Genomic DNA, 19,488 nt, shown 5'->3' with positions numbered 1-19,488 from the left:
CAAGTTACTTAAGTAAGTGGGAGGGGCCACTTACTTAAGTCGTCTAGGTAGGCTATTAGTTGTATTCCTTCTCGTCTGAGTTCTCAAACAACTACCGTTCCTAATTTTGTAAAAATTCATGGGGCAATGTTTATCCCAAAAGGCATGACTTTGAACCTGCACGTATCTTTCCTTATCCGGAAGCTTTGGAAGGAGCAGAAGCTTCCAAGTTTCTTTTGGAGTGATCGAACGTACTTGGGCAACAGCAGTCATCAGAAAATTTTGGCAAACAATGTGCTTGTTCAATGTTGATAGGTCAAGGCTCGCTCTTCTTTTGGAGGAATCCTTTTTTAGGGACACTGAAGAGGCATGCTTAGTGGCGAATATTTGCATGTTTCTCTATGGCTCCCTGAACAGGGCCTTCTGCATGTAATCTTCCAGAGAGGGGGTCTGGTTTTTGGAAGAATCCCTTGAAAGGGAGGGGGGATGAGACCATTTCCACCCCAGCCCGTTGAAAATAATGCTTTGTCCCCAAGGGTATCGTTGAAGCCGACCCCCGACCAGACAATTCTTTTTGGTACCTGCCTCTTCCTCTACCTTTGCCCTTGATAGGCATTCCAGGAGTTGCTTTTCCTTTTCCCTTATAAGAAGGCTTTTGGACTTTGTGAAAAGGATGTCCTTGCTGTTGTTGTTGTTGTCCCCTTGTAGGGAATTGTCCCTTCTGACCACTTACCTGTTTTTGAGGAAAACTTTTGGGGATGACTGAAGGCTTATATGATATTTGATCAGAGTGAGCCTTTTTTGGGTTGGGTAAAGGGAAATTTCAGGTTTTTTGTTTCCTGAATTACCCTTTCCCCAGAAGAGCATACACTGCAATTCTATTGGTGGGTTTGCTTGTTGAGTTGAGCCACAACAGACTCCTCAAACAGGTCCTTACAGAAGGGGTTTGGATGTAATAATGCAGTTACATTGGGGGGTGACTAGTTGGAGTCCTCCAGTTAACGTTATCATTCTTACTTTTATGCACCATTCTAGAAAGTCATAGAGTTCTTCCCACAGGGTTCTCATAAGACTTTTAGCCACAACAGCAAAATATTGTCCTGGAATCATCTGGAAGCCTTTTGGTGGCAACTTTTAGCAAGGTGATAGAGGTTATAATACTGAGGTGGAGCCTAGCATGAAATTCTGACGAGGTTGCCCCCTCTGAAATTCTTCTCATATGGGTCCCAGACTGCTTTTTCCTTTTGATATGAAGTTTTGTTGTCCGACCTGGCCATTTTGTTGGTTCCAGTTAGTATTCTAACATTAGACCTTGTTTGGGCAGAATTTGTATCCACTGACTTTTCGGTTGCAGGATGCTGTACTTTTATACTTTTGGATGTAATGAATGACTTAATTTCCTTAATTTCCTGTTTGGAGTCATGTATTATGTCCATTACTGCATACAGGCAGTCTTGGGTTTATGAAGGGGCTTCCGTTCCTACGGCGCATCATAAGTAAATAATTATCATAAGCCAGAAAAGTAATTGAAAACCGTCAAAAATCCTAAGAAAACCTCACTTTTAATGCTTTTGGTGTATTGAAATGATGTAAACTGCATTTTTATTGAGTTTTTCATTAAAAAAAAACTCTAAACTTTGATTATTCTGCTGTTTGGGAGCCATATTTCTTCCGTCGGATCAGCGTTGTAACCCCAGATGATGTGTCGTAAACTGGGAAATAATTTCTGATGAATATACAAGTATTTGGAAAGTGTCGTAACCTCGGAACATTGTAAGCTGGCCCCGTCGTAACCCAGGGATTGCCTGTATATTGCCATTCCGTGTCAAGGACATCTTTATGTTACTGTATTCGTAATTTCCTTACGGAATTGATCAAATGCCGCAAACTGTGTTCCCCTTTTGGGGGAGCTTGCGTAATCTGACTGAGCATCAACGACTGAACTGTAACTACCTTTTACCCCGTGGAGCAGAAGTCCTGGGTTAGTTACTATACCCCTCCGAAAGTGTAGTAATTTCAATTGGGGTTAGGTGGATCCTAGTATCTCTTTTGGGGAAGGATCCTGTTCAGCTTCTGATAGCTGCATGTGGGATAGAATTCCTTCTGGAAGGTTTCTCCCATGGTTAGCTGGGTTCAGCAAGGTCATTTCAGTGGCAATGTCAGCTTCATATTCCTTTGTAAGAATTTCACCCTCGTGAAGATTCCTCTACTTCCTCTGCTGGGTTAATCTGGGAGGTACTGGGGACTGATGTTACTGGGTTTTGGCCCAAACATAGGTGTTGTTCTGAGAACGGGTTAAATATCTGCTGCTGGAGTTCTGCCGGAAAGATACAATCTCCCCCTTCCTCACCCCTACTGAACCCTGTCTCGTCCTTAAAACTTGCTGCCAGGAGCATACTACAAATTTCGCACATATCTGGCGACCAAGCAGATTTTCCTTGTTTTTTACAAGGGCTATGCGCATGGCAGGTGGTATGGGCCGTACCCACTGGCAAAAAGCGAACCGAGCAATTTGCTGCGGAACACTTGAGCTGAGGGTCTTGCATAATGGTGGCCCTTTAGTGATATAAAATAAGTTGTAATTAGAAATTAGCTAGTATTAATTGTTTTGAACCCTCTAATGCCGAGCCTCTATTTACAAAAGTGTCTGTCGTATGCCGGCGGCGTTCGGGAGTTAGCGCCAAAGCGGAAAAATTTTTTTCAAAAAATCATAGCACGCTTAGTTTTTAAGATTAAAAGTTCATTTTTGGCTCCTTTTTTTGTCATTGCCTGAAGTTTAGTATGCAACCATCAGAAATGAAAAAATATCATTATCATATATAAATAATGAAATATATGACAGCGCGAAAAAAAATTTTCATATATAATTGTGTACAAATCGCGCTGTGAGCAAATTGGTTAAAGCTAACAAGTTATTTTTTTTCTTTGTATTGTACACTAAATTGTGATGATTTTGGTATGTAACAAATTGTAAAACGATCAAAGCAACACAGAGAAAATATTATCACAAAATGATGCTTGAATTCGTAACGCACGGATGTAAAAAAAAGTTTTTTTTCAAAAATTCACCATAAATGGAAATATTGTGCTAGAGACTTCCCGTTTGTTGAAAAATGAAAGTAATTGATTGAATATTACTAGACTGTAAGTGTTTTAGCCTACAGTTGCAGTTTTCGACCATTTTGGTCGAGTTAAAGTTGACCGAAGGTAGAATTTTTTCTATTTATCGTGATTTATGTGAAAATATTTCAAAACTGATAAAAGCTACAACCATGAGTTATTTTTTGTTGTATTCTACACGAAATTGCGCACATTTTCATTTATAAAAGTTTATGTAACGACTAATATAAAATGGTGCAAACATTACAACAACATTACAAAAGAATTTCTGAGATGTTCGGCCGAGTTAGCGCGCAGACGTAAGGAAAAAGTTTTTTCAAAAATTCACCATAAATCGAAATATTGTGCTAGAGACTTACAATTTGTTGCAAAATGATGGTAAATGATAGAATATTACTAGAATGTAAGAGTTTTAGCTTACAATTGCGTTTTTCGACCATTTCGGTCGAGTTAAAGTTGACCGAAGGTTGAAATTTTGGCACTTATCGTGATTTATATGAAAATATTTCAAAATTGATAAAAGCTACAACCATGAGTTATTTTCTGTTTAATTCTACATGAAATTGCGCACATTTTCATATATAAAAGTTTGTGTAATGACTAATTTAAAATGGTGCAAACATTACGAAAAAGTGATGAAATAATTTCTGAGATGTTCGGCAGAGTTTACCGCGCGCAGACGTAAGGAAAAAATTTTTTTTTTTTTTTTTTTTTTTTTTTTTCAAAAATTCACCATAAATTGAAATATTGTGCTAGAGACTTCCAGTTTGTTGCAAAATGAAGGTACATGATTGAATATTACTACAATGTGAGAGTTTTAGCTTATAATTGTGTTTTTCGACCATTTCTGTCGAGTTAAAGTTGACCGAAGGTTGAAATATTGGTACTTATCGTGATTTATATGAAAATATGTCAAAACTGATAAAAGCTACAACCATGAGTTATTTTCTGTTGTATTCCACATGAAATTGCACACATTTTCATATATAAAACTTTATGTAACGACTAATATAAAACGGTGCAAACATTAAGACAAAGTGACGAAAGAATTTCTGGCGCGGACGTAAGGAAAAAGTTTTTTTCAAAAATTCACCATAAATCGAAATATCGTGCTAGAGACTTCCAATTTGTTGCAAAACGAAGGTAAATGATTGAATATTACTAGAATGTAAGAGGTTTAGCTTACAATTGCGTTTTTTTTACTATTTCGGTCGAATCAAATTTGACCAAAGGTTGAAATTTTGGCACTTATCGTGATTTATATGAAAATATTTCCAAACTGATAAAAGCTACAACTATGGGTTGTTTTTTGTTGTATTTTACATGAAATTGCACACATTTTCATATATAAAACTTTATGTAACAGCTAATATAAAACGGTGCAAAAATTACAACAAAATGACGAAAGAATTTCTGAAATTTTTGGCCGAGTTACTGCGCGGACGTAAGGAAAAAGTTTTTTTCAAAAATTCACCATAAATCGAAATATTGTGCTAGAGACTTCCAAAATGTTGCAAAATGAAGGTAAATGATTGAATATTACTAGAATGTAAGAATTTTAGCTTACAATTGCATCTTTTTACCATTTCGGTCGAGTCAAAGTTGACCGAAGGTTGAAATTTTTTGCAGTCGACGTACAGTACGTCCACTCGGCACCCAACAGACAATTTTAGTCGACGTACGATACGTCCAGTCGGCGTTTAAGGGTTAATGAGGGACACTTCTGTAGTTCCTTATATAATTAGTATATTCCATCTTGCAGGTTAACTTGAGTATAAGTGTGTAGTTGTAATACATTTTATTAAATAACTAGGTTAACTTAAACCCTGTAAGGTTTAGGTTAGACTTGGCACCCATATTTGGCTGTGTTACTCGCACACCGTTTGTAGTCCTTTTGCAATGGCTATGTGAAATTTTAATTCTGATTGTCACGCCATTTTCAAAGTAACTGCTGTGAACTAATTTGTTTAACTGACCCAGGCTACTGTTTTATATGGCTTAGGTTAATGCTTCCAGTATAATATACGTGAAGCTAAGAACAGAGGGTTTTTTAGAGGGTTCTCACTTAACCTATTCTAGGTTACTGCCTATTCTAGGTATTTTTAAGACTCCGGGATATAAACTGTACAGAAAAGAACTCTCTTATAATCTAGTTTTTTGTTTTATGTGGCCTAGACCACCCTTTTATCCAATATTCAGCCATTGCTGTTTTATGCAAGTAGTAGGATATTCCCTTAAAAAGGGGTTCCTACTTAATCTGGTTAAGCTACTACCTGTTCTAGGTTTATATCACATTTAAGGATATAGGCCACAGAAGAATTCCACTAATATGTAGCCTTATAGATAGGCTACTGAGTCATAAAAGTAGGTTATTTTATTAAGCCTAGGATACTGTGTATTTCTAATCCTAGGCTGTTTGGACTAAACTTCTGCTTAGACCAATAATGGGATATTTCCTGAATTGTTCTCTCCTAGCCTAGTATAGGGTATTGCCTAGTTCAGATTATTTTAGATCACTCTTAAAGATATTGGGTATATACAAACAGAAACTTACTAAGACATAACATCTTTTGAATTGTTAAAATAAAAAAATGAGAAAATGCAGTAAAAAATGAGAAAAGCATAAAATAAAAATAAAAAAATGGCAGGAATGTGCATGTTATAGGACACACACTCTCTCTCTCTCTCTCTCTCTCTCTCTCTCTCTCTCTCTCTCTCTCTCTCTCTCTCTCTCTCTCTCTCTCTCTCTCTCATCTTTTTCTTTGTGTTTTCATTACACATTACATTACAGTAGTGTACTTATTCTTTAATAATGTGTGGAAAAATCATGCACGTAAAAATACAGAACAAAACAAGCTGTAGCAAGTTCACCAGCGTGAGCAAAGGATTATGTGTGTATGTGTACCCTACACACATGATTGTGTTTATATTTTGGGTTGTAAAAATAAACAAGTAAAAAATGTGCTAAAGTTCCTTTGGCACAATCAAGTTTTCAGTACAGCTGCTACTGCATATAATCAAGGCCACCGAAAATAGATCTATCTTTTGGTGGTCTCGTTATAATGCTGTATGAGCCATGGGCCGTGAAACTTTAACCACAACCAAGTTGTGGCCTATCCTGTATCATTTCCAGAAGCATGATTATGGATAACTTTAACCTTAAATAAAATAAAAACTACTGAGGCTAGAGGGCCGCAATTAGGTAATTAGGTATGCTTGATGATTGGAGGATGGATGTCAACATACCGATTTGCAGCTCTGTAGCCTCAGTAGTTTTTAAGACCTGAGGGCGGACAGAAAAAAGTGCGGACATAATAAAATGCAGACAGACAGAAAAAGTTGGCACAATAGTTTTCTTTTACAGAAAACTAAAAATGAGAAAATACAGTAAAACTATCAATGAGAATAATGTAAAATATAAATAAAAAGTGTGTGTTACTGTATAGGGTTCAGTGTAGTGATACTTAAGTTATCTCTCTCTCTCTCTCTCTCTCTCTCTCTCTCTCTCTCTCTCTCTCTCTCTCTCTCTCTCTCTCTCTCTCTCTCTCTCTCTCTCAGTGTCATATCTCTTCTTCATTGCTTAATGTGTTACAGTACAGTATTGTACATATCCTTTAATAAAATGTGGAGAAATCAAACATGAAAATGCAGATCAAAACAAGATCTAGCAAGTTCACCAATGCCAGCAAGAGAGTGTTGCTTGTATACATACCGTATGCACGTGATTACTTTTATCTTATGGCTTAAAAAAGTTAAAAATTAAAAATACAGTAAAAATATTGAGAATTGCATAAAATAGAAATAAAAAGTGAAGGAGTGAGTGTGTGCCATTTACTGTACAGGCTTCAATGTAAGCGATACCTGAGTTATATCGCAACTGTGTTGCCATGTGTATGTAAGCGAGTGTGTGTGTGTATGTGGGAGTTGGGATGGCGAGGTTTGTGAGTTATATTTTCTCTCTCTCTCTCTCTCTCTCTCTCTCTCTCTCTCTCTCTCTCTCTCTCTCTCTCTCTCTCTCTCTCTCTCTCTCTGTATGCTGTATCTCTTCATTTTTTTGGCTTTTTACAGTGCAGTACTGTTCTTATCCTTTAATAAAATGTAAAATAATCAGGCATAAAAACTTGAAACAAAACAAACTCTAGCAAGTTCACCAATGCCAGTGGATGAGTGTGTGAGCACGTATGTACCCTGTACACACAATTGTGTTCATCTTTTGGGTTGTAAAAATAAAAAAAGGGTAAAATGTAGTAAAAATATAAATGAGAATAGCATAAAAATGTAAATAAAAGGGTGAAGCAGTGTCTGTGATACTGTATAGGCTTCAGTATAAGCAATATGTCATTTGTGTTTGTTTCTCTCTCTCTCTCTCTCTCTCTCTCTCTCTCTCTCTCTCTCTCTCTCTCTCTCTCTCTCTCTCTCTCTCTCTCTCTCTCTCTACCATATCTCAGTACTGTACATATCCTTTAATTAAATATTAATTATCATAAACATAAAAACAGGAAACAAAAACTAGCAAATCAGATGTCTACCTACAGTAGCTCTCTTCACCCATCCAGCACTACATCCCCACCCCCTCCCTGCCAGGGAAACAGCTCCCCAGCTCCACCCACATTCCTAAAAAAAAACCCTTCTCTGAATGAGTTCCTCTATACAGCCTTACTGCCCCTCCTCTCCCATGGTGCCCAGCCTTGCAACCCCCTTTAGAAACTTCTCCAAAGCCCCCTGCCCCCAGAACCCTTTCTAAGTCTGTTTATGAGTGTAAGCAGTGTTACCAACATTTTCCTGAGGCTGTGCAGCATTGCCAACATCAAAGAGCAGTTTTTTAAAAATTTTTGAAATTTAAAATATCATATATCTTTGGGGCCTTGCTGTCTGGTCTTGATGTATTGGATAATGTCAAGTCTGGATAATGGAGATCCAGATAATTGAAGGGTTACTATTAGAAATAGTGTTGAATTAGGTTGGCTGCCTTAACATTTTGAATTATTTAATAATAAAAGATACTTTATTTAAGGTAAGAATAGTGTCCTTCCATGTCAGGTTTAAAATAAAGGCATATTTTCCTTTGATTCTTCAGGATATTGACCCAAGTGAAGTTCTGCATCGTTGGCCACTAGTCAAGCTTGCATCAGCAAAAATGCGAGGCTTGAGGGACCTGTTGCTTGCAGATAAGCTGAATTCACAAGCTATATCACTACAGCTAACTGCACAGTCACAGGTACTTTACTGGATTTTTCTTCGAGTCTTGGATTTGCTTATGTCAGATTGTTTTATGATGTGCATCCACTTAAGCATTGATTATTAGTTTCACTAGTGAAGTAGAGTAGTTGAGTAAATGGTATGTGCTTTGTACTGTACCTCCTTTCTTTAGACTTGCTGTCCAGCCTCTCCTAACTATTACATCTTAGTGTAACAATGGGGTTTCTGCTAGTTCTACATTGTACCTCATCTTTATTTTCTGGATCTCTTTATCTTACTGTCCAGTCAATCAAACTACCTTTTTATTTTTTTTTACTGAATGGCTAAAAGTGCCCCATTGCTTGGCTGGACTGTCCAAATTTCATAAAGCAGTCAATCAGTTTTCTCATTCATACAAATTTTACAGGTGACAACTAAGAAGAGAGGCGGAAATGAGCTAGAAAGTCCGCACCCTGGTCGGTCGAAGAGAACAAGGAGAGAGTGAAAATGACAAAGGACAGTTGATACTGCTAAGTGGTGCACCAAGACTTGTTACCTATTGAACATTTCCAAAAGAAAATGCTTTTGTGTCATCTTCCTTACAGACATATGTCAAGTAAGGAATGTTAAAGGTATACTGTAGTACAGCAGTTTGTTGTGAATGAAAAGTTTTTAGCATATTGCCTCCAGCAGGTATTCCTTTCAATGATTCAACTAAATGCTAAGCCATGCTGCTTAGCTTCTAAGGTGCAAAACTTTTTCAGTTTTCTTTTAAGATTAAAAATTGATAAGATTTTAGCAAGAAGTAGCAGTTCATGAATGTTGCTGTTTAAATTTTGCAATTTTTTTAAGCAAGCAGAGACTGTGTAGTATGCTGTAACTTCATCATGAATATGTTAGCTACAGGATATTATTGTTTTTCAAAGCATATTAACAACACAACAAACTCAACAACTTTAAACTGCTGATGAGAAAAGAAATGTCAGACCTTTTGAGCATTAAGAAATGTCTTGCTTACAAACACAAAAAGTCTTGACGTTACATATATATGCCTAGCTCCCAAGACCAGGTTTGTGAGCTGGGAACTATATGACAAATATTCAGTGGCCTAATAATATACTAACGTTTATGATTATGTAATAGGTAACCATTAATTGTGCTAGAGTAGCCATTCCCCAGTGATATTGGGTAGTCAAAATTAGACTTTATTTTTATTGTCATGTCTTTACCAAAGTTTGATTTCTTTTTAAATTGAGAAACCATGATTTTATAATATATCTATAAATATATATATATCTATATTTTATGTAGAGAATTAGGTGCCATTTCTTTAGTAAGAAATGAAAAGTTGAATAGAAATAGTGATACTTATTTATATTAAGAATAATGGGAAAGTAGACATTGGATACATAATGTAATATGAACCCAGGTAATGGCTAAGGAGCTGGTGTTATTGTTCTCTTAGGAATCAAAGATTATTTTTAAAGGATAATTGTGGATGTAATTATAATTGTTAGACTACATTTGATTGTTGTAGTCTCCCCTAGGGTAAGTACAGTACTAGAGATGTGCACAGCCGAGAGGATGTTTGGATGTCGCACATATTATCCTTTTGATGACGATGCACAATGCAAAACTTCAAAGATTTTATTGAAGTGGAATGTTTTAAGCCCTTCTGGTTGGCTTTTTGGGAAAATGTGACAGTTTATTCTTGTTATTATGGAAGCAGGAGGAGAGCAGGTGCACAGCCGTCATTGTTTCTTCTCCTTGTTCATGTTCTTCTTGTTCATGTTCTTCTTGTTCTGTGTGATGACGTTGGTGAAGGCTGGAAATGGGAGGCGGCTTGCTTGATACCTCTTCCTGTACTATATATTTGTGTCCAGTCTTAGTAGCCTGTGATGATTTAAAAGCTGTTTCAGGGGAATTTTATTGATTTAAGGTGCTGGTATAGTACAATTGTCTTTGCAAAAAAAATGGTATTGATAAGACTGAGGATTCATCAAGTGTGTTGCTTGCTAGATTTATATGTTTAGAGATTTAAGCAAAATGTGTATGCAATGGTACACGCCTGTTATGTTTGATTATGATAGATTCTATGGATCCAGTCATTTGATAGGTTCAATTTTGGATTGAAGTCGTTCGATTGATTTACTTGTACATAATTATTTCCCACTTTTTTGCTGGCAAGAGCCCTGTAGTTTGTCATATACAGTAAGCAGTATTTTTTGTTATGGCATGCTATTAAGGGTCATTTATTTATTTTTCTTTTTCTCTCTCGAAGGGAATATAACTCGTGATGGTCAGCCATCTTTGGCTCAGACAACTTTGTGGTATGTGCCGACAGAATTATGGCACCATGTGTAGTGTGTTACTGTGAAATACAGTTAGCCTAATACGCAGTCACCTAATGAGGGAATAGGGCTGCTTAAAAGTACCTGATAAGAAGTAAGTCAAGTGGTTGTGCGCCTACTTATTATTATGATTACGTAGCAGATGGAGGACAGACTGAAGTATCCCTTAATCCTTTTTCTCCTTCATCTTCTTCCTCCAGTGCTGCTAACAGCTGCTGCTGGCCTTTGTAGCCATTAGTGTGGCTGACAGTGTTTAAACCTGCTTAGATACACTGGAAGCTATGTCATTTATGTAGGCTTTGGAATTTGCCAACATACGAATGCTGGGGACGTCACTTTTGCTGTGTTCCCATTCCCAGATAGATGTGCATTGATGCAGTCCAGAATGATTTTACCATGGGAAACGCTTAGATAGATCGCAACTGGAATCTCCACAAAATGTTTTTATTTATCTTAATACAATTTTGTCTTACAAGATATTAATGCCCACCTATTTTTTTCTTTTTTTGTTGACTCTGCATTAACTTAGAGACAGATCCAAATATGACTTAGGTAAAGTATAATGCATGGTGTATAGTAAGTAGACAGAGACCATGTTACATTGTAAATGATATTGTCATTATTTTCGTGAATATCATCATCATAATCATGTAGTATCATGCACAACCCACCTCTGCAATAGAAACATCAGCTGCCAGTTCAGAAAGCAATCATGTACTTAGAACTTAACATTGCAAAGGTTAGTCTCTATACCACAGGAAACATATATTATCATGTTCCTCTTGCTAGAACAGAAGATCAAGTAGGCATAAATAATAATAGATTGTAAGCTCACCTCAGTGCAGTATACAGAAGTATAGACAACACATTATCAGTATCCAGTTGTCTCTCCTTGTGCCAGATAATATAGTCACAGTTGTGTTATGGCCTTCATAGAAAGTTGGTTTTTGTTTGCCTAATCAGTTAGACTAGGGCTTTGTTTTTAAACATGGATAATTCTCAAGTTGTTCCCCCCTCTTTTCTTTCTCTGTGGTTTGTGGGGGAATGTCAGGGTTATAACTCTTAACTTTTCATAATGGTCCTAACTAACAAGGTAATGGTGTAACTGTGGGATAGATATGAAGATATTCCTTTTTTTTTTTACCTGACTTTTCAGTCCCTCAAAGGTAATACACATGTTGAGCAAAACTTATAAAATAGATTTCTTGAAGTAGGTAACATAGAACTAAGCTTTTCCAGACAGGCAATAGTGTTAAGAACAGGGGTAGGAACTTCAGAGGTCATCATGTTCAAAATACATTGCTTTGCTGTTCACACCAGGGCTACCATGGCAACAGAAACACTGGTATACTTTATTTCCTTTGTATGTTTCACATTGCTGTCTGTATGCAACATGAAAACTTTGTCCTGCAGTGGTGGCAAATTTTAGGATTCTAATGTGGTGTCCATATTGTCTCGAAGAGTGATGGCCAACCATTGTATTGCTACATATACATTACTGTAAGTTTGTCCCATTGCATGCAGCCTCATGTAAGAGTGTGAATCAACCTTTGCTTTTTAAGATGATTCAGCTGAGGTGATTTTGTTGCTAATGTGGCTGCCCTTGTGAAGCTCTAGATTTTTGTGCTTTGCTTGGTACCGACAGTGCTTGTTGCTCTGTGCTAGCATTGTAATGACATCATAAACTTGAGTATTATTCTGATTCATGCACAGATAGAAATTTATATTAATCATTGTTCTCTCCAAGTTGTGCAAAATTAGTAATGCCAGTTGGTTGACTCAGAAGTGTCATTTATTTTTAGGCATGAGACAATATGTTATTTGTTCTATGGTGCTTTGAGGCAACTGTTTATTTATTTAGTATCACAGTTTTGCACACAAGAACACACAAACTTCATGAAGATATTAAAATATCATATAAGTTTACCTGTGTCACATTGTGTGTTACTAAAACCATAAGCTAAACCAATTTACTTTTTCTGGAAAACTTACAATTACATATCAAATATTTAAACTCATCACAATGTTAAAATACCTTCAGGCTGTTATATAATAAACATGTTAGCATTGTGTAACCAAGCATGGACAGTAGTATTATGTGAAAAATAAAAATAGATTATAGCTTGTAAACATTTTTTATCATAATCCCATTAAGTATACTGTATGCCTAATATCACAGTCTACATTGTTCCCAGGATCATCAGCCACTTTTCCTGTCAGACAGAAGGTAGTCTCGCCACACATGAGCCTTTTGACCCAAGGGCTTGTATAAACTAAATACTTCACTTTTTGTTGTCGTGAAATGCTCCCAACATGCAGCTCAGCCACTGTTCTGGTGATTTCTTTCTGGATTGCTTCACACCACATGTTATTAGGATTTTCAGATGCCAGTGTTACTTGCTGATACTGGTGCCATAGTCAGGAACAACCAGTGAGCTGCTGCCTCTTGATTTTTAAGTGCGTAGCAGTTTTTTGCTGTTTCATTCCACCTTATCATTAAGTGTTTTATGCATAGTTCACTTTTTCTTTTTTTGCATAATTTAATATAGTTGTTTCAAATTAAATTCTCTTTTCATTGTGTGATGCTAACTAGCTGTACTTGGGGATAAGTTATTGTTTACTTTAATCACTTTCCTTCTCTGATTTTTTGTAGTACAGCATGGAGTTGGTTCATTTATCTGAGTTTTATGATACAATGAAAAAAAGTAAAGTACAATATTTTGTTTTGCTTCCTTGTTTTGTTTTTTATGTGGTAGTTTTCATGTATTGACATCATTTTTGCCTTCTGTAAGTTTTTATAATAGATTGACGAGTAAATGTAATTTGTTTCAGCTCTTTGTTTTAGTTCTGGTAATATTTTGGGATTCACCTGATTTTAACATGTCTGAGTTTGATTTAAGTGGGTATTTTTGCAGAACAGTAATTACTGTTGTAATAGTATTGTATTCTTAATTAGTGTATGATTTATGTCACTTACCATAAAAATTATTCTCTCTATAGTTTTAGCATTCAGAGAGCGACAGGATCTTTATCTTGGAATTATTATCATTCTGTTTTCATGAAGTTTACTCTAACCAGATATTTGAAAACATTATCCTCAAGAGGGGAGCACAGCAGACAGTGGAATTAGAGAGTATTGATTGAAAAGGGAGTGAGCAAGGTGTTCTTCCTTTGATAGTGTCTCTTGTGTCACCCAGATTCTGAACATTAGAACAGGTGACCAGTTTAGATCTGTGCACTGTAAGAGCCATTTGTTCAGTTGCAGCCTCCTATTAGGAGACAAGCCCCTTCCACTGTCATTGCTGGAAAAAGATGCAAAGTGATTCACCTGGGTTTCTGTGGCTGCCTGTCCACGATATTGAAACCAGCAAGACATTAGGATTACTCATCCTTGGTATTCAGATAATTGGGGTAGTAGAATACACCTTTAAGATGGAGGCAAAGGTATTGGTGCATGATCATGTAGTGAGATTTTGTCCTGTTTCTGGTTGTATATTCAGTCTGGTTTTTGTTCCACAAGTACACAAGATGATGGCCTCAGTAACAACACGAGTGTAGATCGGCATAGTCAGCATGAATATTTGTTGATTGAATAGTAATGGCATCAGTGTCTGTGCTGTTGAAACATCCTTATGGTCGTCTTCACTTGGTTTTCCCTGCACCTCACACTCCATGTCATCTGGGAGAAGCCAAATCATATGCAGTTTTTATGAAAAACATTTCAAAATGCAGCCTTTGATGCAGCAGTTGTCATATTTGTTATAATGGTTTGACTATTGCCTCTAGTCAGGTGATGTTAGTCCTGGATCAGGTATGTTTGGTCTTCAGATTTTATGATTTCTGGAAGTATTTTAATATACTGTATGCTTATTTCTAGGCATCTCAAGTAGATGACCGGAGCCATGGGAAATTCTTCCTTTATCTTCATAATAGCAGAATTCTGATCTTTGGTGTGGTAGAGAAACACTGGTCCCTTTCTTTTAAGGATATGATTTTTCTAGATTCACCTGGTAAAGGTCGAGACAGAACCTTTTGAAGACATCAGGTGACAAAGTCCTTGACATCATGGAAAAAGGAACAGCATGTCACACTTTCTTGAATTGGACTATTTTCCAAAACATTCACATATGGATATGGCTGTTTGCAAGGATATCTCAGTGTGGTGACTGGTAACTCATCAACAGTGGCATGCTTTAGACCTATGGCATCATTGTTCTAGGGCTTTATTTCAACTGTCTACTTATAAATTTTACAGTCAGACTTGTATTTGCACATACCAGTAGTTGTGACAAGCAATGCCTTTGGGAAAAGAGGTATTGAACTCATCATTTTCATCTTTTTATTATTTGTAGCCCTGTTGAACAACATAGTTTTCAGAGGTTTGGCTATTGTGTGTGATGTTAAAGGTAAGTGCCCTTTCCAATTCTGGAAGACTCAAACCTGATTTAAGAACCTCACTTTAAACTCGATAATTTTTGGGATATACCTTTTAGAAACCTGTAAGCTACTATAGACTCGGTTCTAAATTCTGTACAGCCCTCCAGTACTTTGCTGAACCTTACAGGACTGTGAAACACTTTTGAACCTTCAGCATCTAGCCCTTCCACGTAAATAATGATTCAAGCAATCATATGAGCAGTTGGGTTTAGAAGACTCATGCGGTGATGTACTTTTGTCTGGCAGAGAGAAGATTGGTGATCCTGAGAAAATCATGATGGACTTTGATATTAGGCATATTTATAATTAATTGATATATTTGAAAAACTTTCTTACTATAAAAACATAGTTTTTGCATTACTCTCTTGACAGACATCATTGGTCCTCTTTTTTTTGTATTTACATGGGCTGTCTGGTTGTAGATATCATCAATGTTTGCATCATTCAACTGTAATTTTAGCTGCTTTCCCTCTTCACCTGTTAATGGTTAAGGACTGGAAGGTCTCCACAGGTATTTCAATCCCCTTCCCTGGTATATACTTTACTGATATTGCTGCTTTAAGCATCCTGATGTCATGCTTTCATTTTTTCTTCAGCCGTTTCAGTATACAGGACTAAATGGTTGTAGAAACTAGCTAAACATTTTGCTCTCGTTAGGGAGGTTGTTTTACAAGTCAGCTACAGGTATTAGACATGATGCCAAGCTTTTCCTTCCATGTTGTGAATGTAGTTAAGTTGCTTTATAGAGTCATTGATTGGTTATTACTATACTAATAGACTTTAGTAGACTTTAGAATATAAGGATGAACTTTTTTGTATTCTTATTTTAATGTGATCAGAGACTTTGTCTTTAGAATATTTATTTTGATAATTATGTAGTGCATATCATCTAGACTGTATTTTGTATATTTTAATTTGATGTACCTTTTTTTATATGAACATTCCTGTATCTGTATTTTGAGAAATCAGTTATAATTGAGGTTTAGTGTTTCACATTTTATTTTTATGTATTCTTAATTGTCTGTGATGCAAGTACTGCTTTACTCAATATGCAATGAGAGAAGCAATTCATTTGGTCAGAATTTTGTTTGGCATTTAATGTTGAAACTGATCTTGTGTTTAGAGGAGTCATCAGGTTGTAACACCTACTGTGGCCGTAGTGATGGATTATCGAAAGTCTGACTGCAAACCTTTTATAAAGTACAAATTGAGAACTTTGTTGGTCATTCAACTGTTGTACAAAAATGATAACTTAGCTGCTTGAGCTCCTCCTCCATCTGTTGTAAATTAAAGTTGGTTGTTCATTTGGAATGATTTGACAAATTTTCTCTCTTAAGTCATGCAGGAAATTTCATGCCAACTCTTAGTAAGATACAGTAGAGTTGCTGTACTTGTTTGTGGGTTTGGAGATTAACAAGCAGCTGGTCTGTATTAGCTACAAGAGTGGGACATATTTTGCTCTTAAGTAACCAGTTTTCACATAAAAATCAAATACTTTACAGTAATATCAAGTTTTCCTTCTTTATCCCTGAAATTGTTTTAGGCCTTTCATAGATTTACTTTAGGAATGCCATTCCTCTTTTATTTTCACAATATTGATATTTATTGATGTAGCTGAGTTTTTTCCTAAAATTTTAACTCGTAAAAATACTTTTATAAAAATTCGGGTGGTGATATCCTGTTGTTTGTCAATCTTTGCTTGCGCTGGGTTTTAACCCAAATTTCACACAAATCTGAACATGGCAGTGTTTTTACAGAAAACTTGCCTGTTTTTGGCTCCCTCGATAATCTTAATAGGTTTTTCTGTCATTATAGTGGCGGTTTTCAATCCTTTCAACTTTTTTTGAAGTTGGTTCACATCAGCTAGCAGTGTTTTCATACTTTGGTCATTGAAAGGTCTCACTTTGTGAGTGTTTTTGTTATGAAACAGATGAAATTGCATTTATTTAGTGAGTTTTTAAAGATTGGTCATGTCCTCACCCTTTCAATTAAATGCTTAGAATTACTAGTCATATGGTGTGCTTGAAATGAGCATTTTTTAAGTTTTAATGGCTATATTTTTTGAAAGGTTTGTCATTTAATAAAGCAATGCTCTGAACTTTTGTGGATCAATTTATTCTTTTGTGGATGGAAAATGTACTCGTATAAACACTGTCTGTGCCACATGTATTGCTTCTCTTCATTGGTACAATATAAGGTGGGAATCAGTACTTCATGTACAGGATTGACTCATAAGATGTGGAATAAGAATATTATGGAAAAGTGGAAAAGTATAGCAGCCTATGTTAAACCTGCTCACACAATTTTGTCAGGAGTAATATTCATGGTATCTTTCCTCAAGTTGTTAATTTTGGCAACTGTTGTAGAATTCTTTAAAATAATATGGTTGTTTTGACCCATCATTTCCTGTAACCTTTTGAGAAAGCATTTGTCATGGCTGTAATCATTTTGATGGTTCTTTCTTTATTTGCATTTAGTTTTGTAATATAAAAGGCAGTGAATGTAATAAGTGTAATCATCCATTTATTGACTTTTTCATGTTTACTGAAAATATTCAGATGAAAAACAAAAAGATTCCTGCTGTGGATTTGTTGCTTGATATCCCTCTGTTATGTAGTAATTTTGAATTTTTAATCAGTGAAAATGACACTCTTTTAATTCAAGTCTATTATATATTTCTCAGTATAAGTGTAATTCACATTTCCAATATTAGTTGAGTAAATGAATTTGACACTTCTGCATCAGAAAGTAGTCATGAATGTTTAATGAGGCTCTCTTTATATTGCTCTCTGTAGTCTTTTCCAAATCTCTTAGCAAGTTTTTCTATTCTAAATGCAAATGTAGTCTCAACTTTTTTTCATTTTTTTGTTGCATCACAATAAAGGTTCATTTTTTACCATTGCTGATTATTTGAAAGAAGAGGATGGTGATTGATTGTGTTGTCTTTTAGCTCCAGATATGCTGAAATATTTTTATTTGTAGTATTAGCATCACCGATTTGGATCATTTTCCTTAGAAAAATTTTCCTTCAAGTTATGACATTTTCCTTGTGTTATGCTATAACCAAGATAGGAAGGTTCTCCAAACCCTGAGAGAGAATAAAGAGGGGTTTATTTTCAGACTTAGTGATGAAATCTAAGACCTGATAATGAACAGTAGCATGACTTGTTCACATTCTTTGTGATATGTCTTACAAAAGTTAGTTGCTTTGAATGTCATAGCTATTATGCTGTCATTCTTTGTGTTTGTGGTATTTTTGTTCTATAAATTTTGATAAATCTCCATTGTTTCACTTACTCTGTCAGTTTAGGGAGGAGTAGAATGATTGATAATGCAAAGAGAAAAATAACTCTGCACAAAGAGACCTTTTTTCTGAGAGTTCATCTTTGTTTCTGGTATATGGCCGTTCACTCAGTGTCATGAGATGCATGTACCACACTAAAGCTATATGCTTCAACATTTGAAGGTACTGTATATACTTCCCTCTGTGGTTTTTCAGATAATTGTCACAATGAAGCCCAATTTAGAGAGATCTTTCCATTGTGTTTACTTTTCCATTAAATATCTGCCTTGTTTTCATTGCATTTTGGAGAAGTGGGTCAGACTTGTCGATTTATTCTCTGTTGCTCTTCTTAGCATTTTTCTTTTCTCAAGCACTTTGATACATTACAGTTTGATTGTGATTCTTTTCATTATATTTTTGTCTTGTGTTATATGTAATCCTAACTTATTTATTTGATGAGGAATGTATGAGAATTGAGTTCAGATGTAACTTGTAACTTTTCTGTTTGTTATTGCATAGATATCCAAGTGTACATACATTTAAGAATTTGAAATGATCAAAGATCAACCTATTTAATATTGTGTAAGGGTTTTGTATTCATGGATGTAATCTATTTTGTCTTATAAACACAATATACTGTATACATTTTACAGAAGAGAGATATCATGTACACCATCAGTAAAGCTAAACACATTATTTATAGTGAGTGCATGTGTACTTACATGGTGAGGAAATATTGTTTCTGCTTATCTTGTAGCTTTGAATTACAACAGAGTACTGTATAGTTTGTAAAGGAAAATGTGGATTGAATGCAAAGCACAACTTGTATCAATTCAAAATAAGTTATGACAAAAGTTTGCATGCTGTTAGAAATGTGTAGTGGTAATTGATTTTTGCTAAGTATTATGTTTTATGGCATAAAGGTTTTATCTGCATTAAAGATCATTTTTTTATTGTTACAGTTGTTTTATAGAAACTGTTCTTATGATGTCAGGCAAGTTGTTATGTCCCAGCACACAAGTTAATAATTTGCTGGGTTTACTGCAGGTAGCAGATTTTCTTTTCTTTTCAGAACTTTAGCCATATTGACATTGCCAGGAACCCCCCCCCCTCCCTTTCCTCACTTACGATAAGTAGCAT

General features: G+C 35.7%; 1 protein-coding gene across 3 annotated transcripts in view; it reads left to right on the top strand.

Moving 5' to 3' along the window:
* Mnn1 (menin 1) overlaps positions 1 to 10,048 on the top strand; it is a 253,722-nt gene extending 243,674 nt beyond the window's left edge. For 2 of the 3 annotated variants that reach the window (XM_067086512.1, XM_067086514.1), the window contains 2 exons: positions 8,177 to 8,317; positions 8,705 to 8,857. In XM_067086512.1, coding sequence (XP_066942613.1) covers positions 8,177 to 8,317; positions 8,705 to 8,782 — 219 coding nt within the window. In that variant the 3' untranslated portion in view covers positions 8,783 to 8,857. Of the gene's footprint in view, positions 1 to 8,176; positions 8,318 to 8,704 lie in introns of all 3 variants that reach the window. The other variant, XM_067086513.1, reaches the window with a different exon arrangement.
* Positions 10,049 to 19,488: the final 9,440 nt, after the last annotated feature.

This window comes from Macrobrachium rosenbergii, chromosome 42, assembly GCF_040412425.1.
Source record: "Macrobrachium rosenbergii isolate ZJJX-2024 chromosome 42, ASM4041242v1, whole genome shotgun sequence".
Lineage (NCBI taxonomy): Eukaryota > Metazoa > Arthropoda > Malacostraca > Decapoda > Palaemonidae > Macrobrachium > Macrobrachium rosenbergii.
This window is presented reverse-complemented; position numbering and strand designations above follow the sequence as displayed.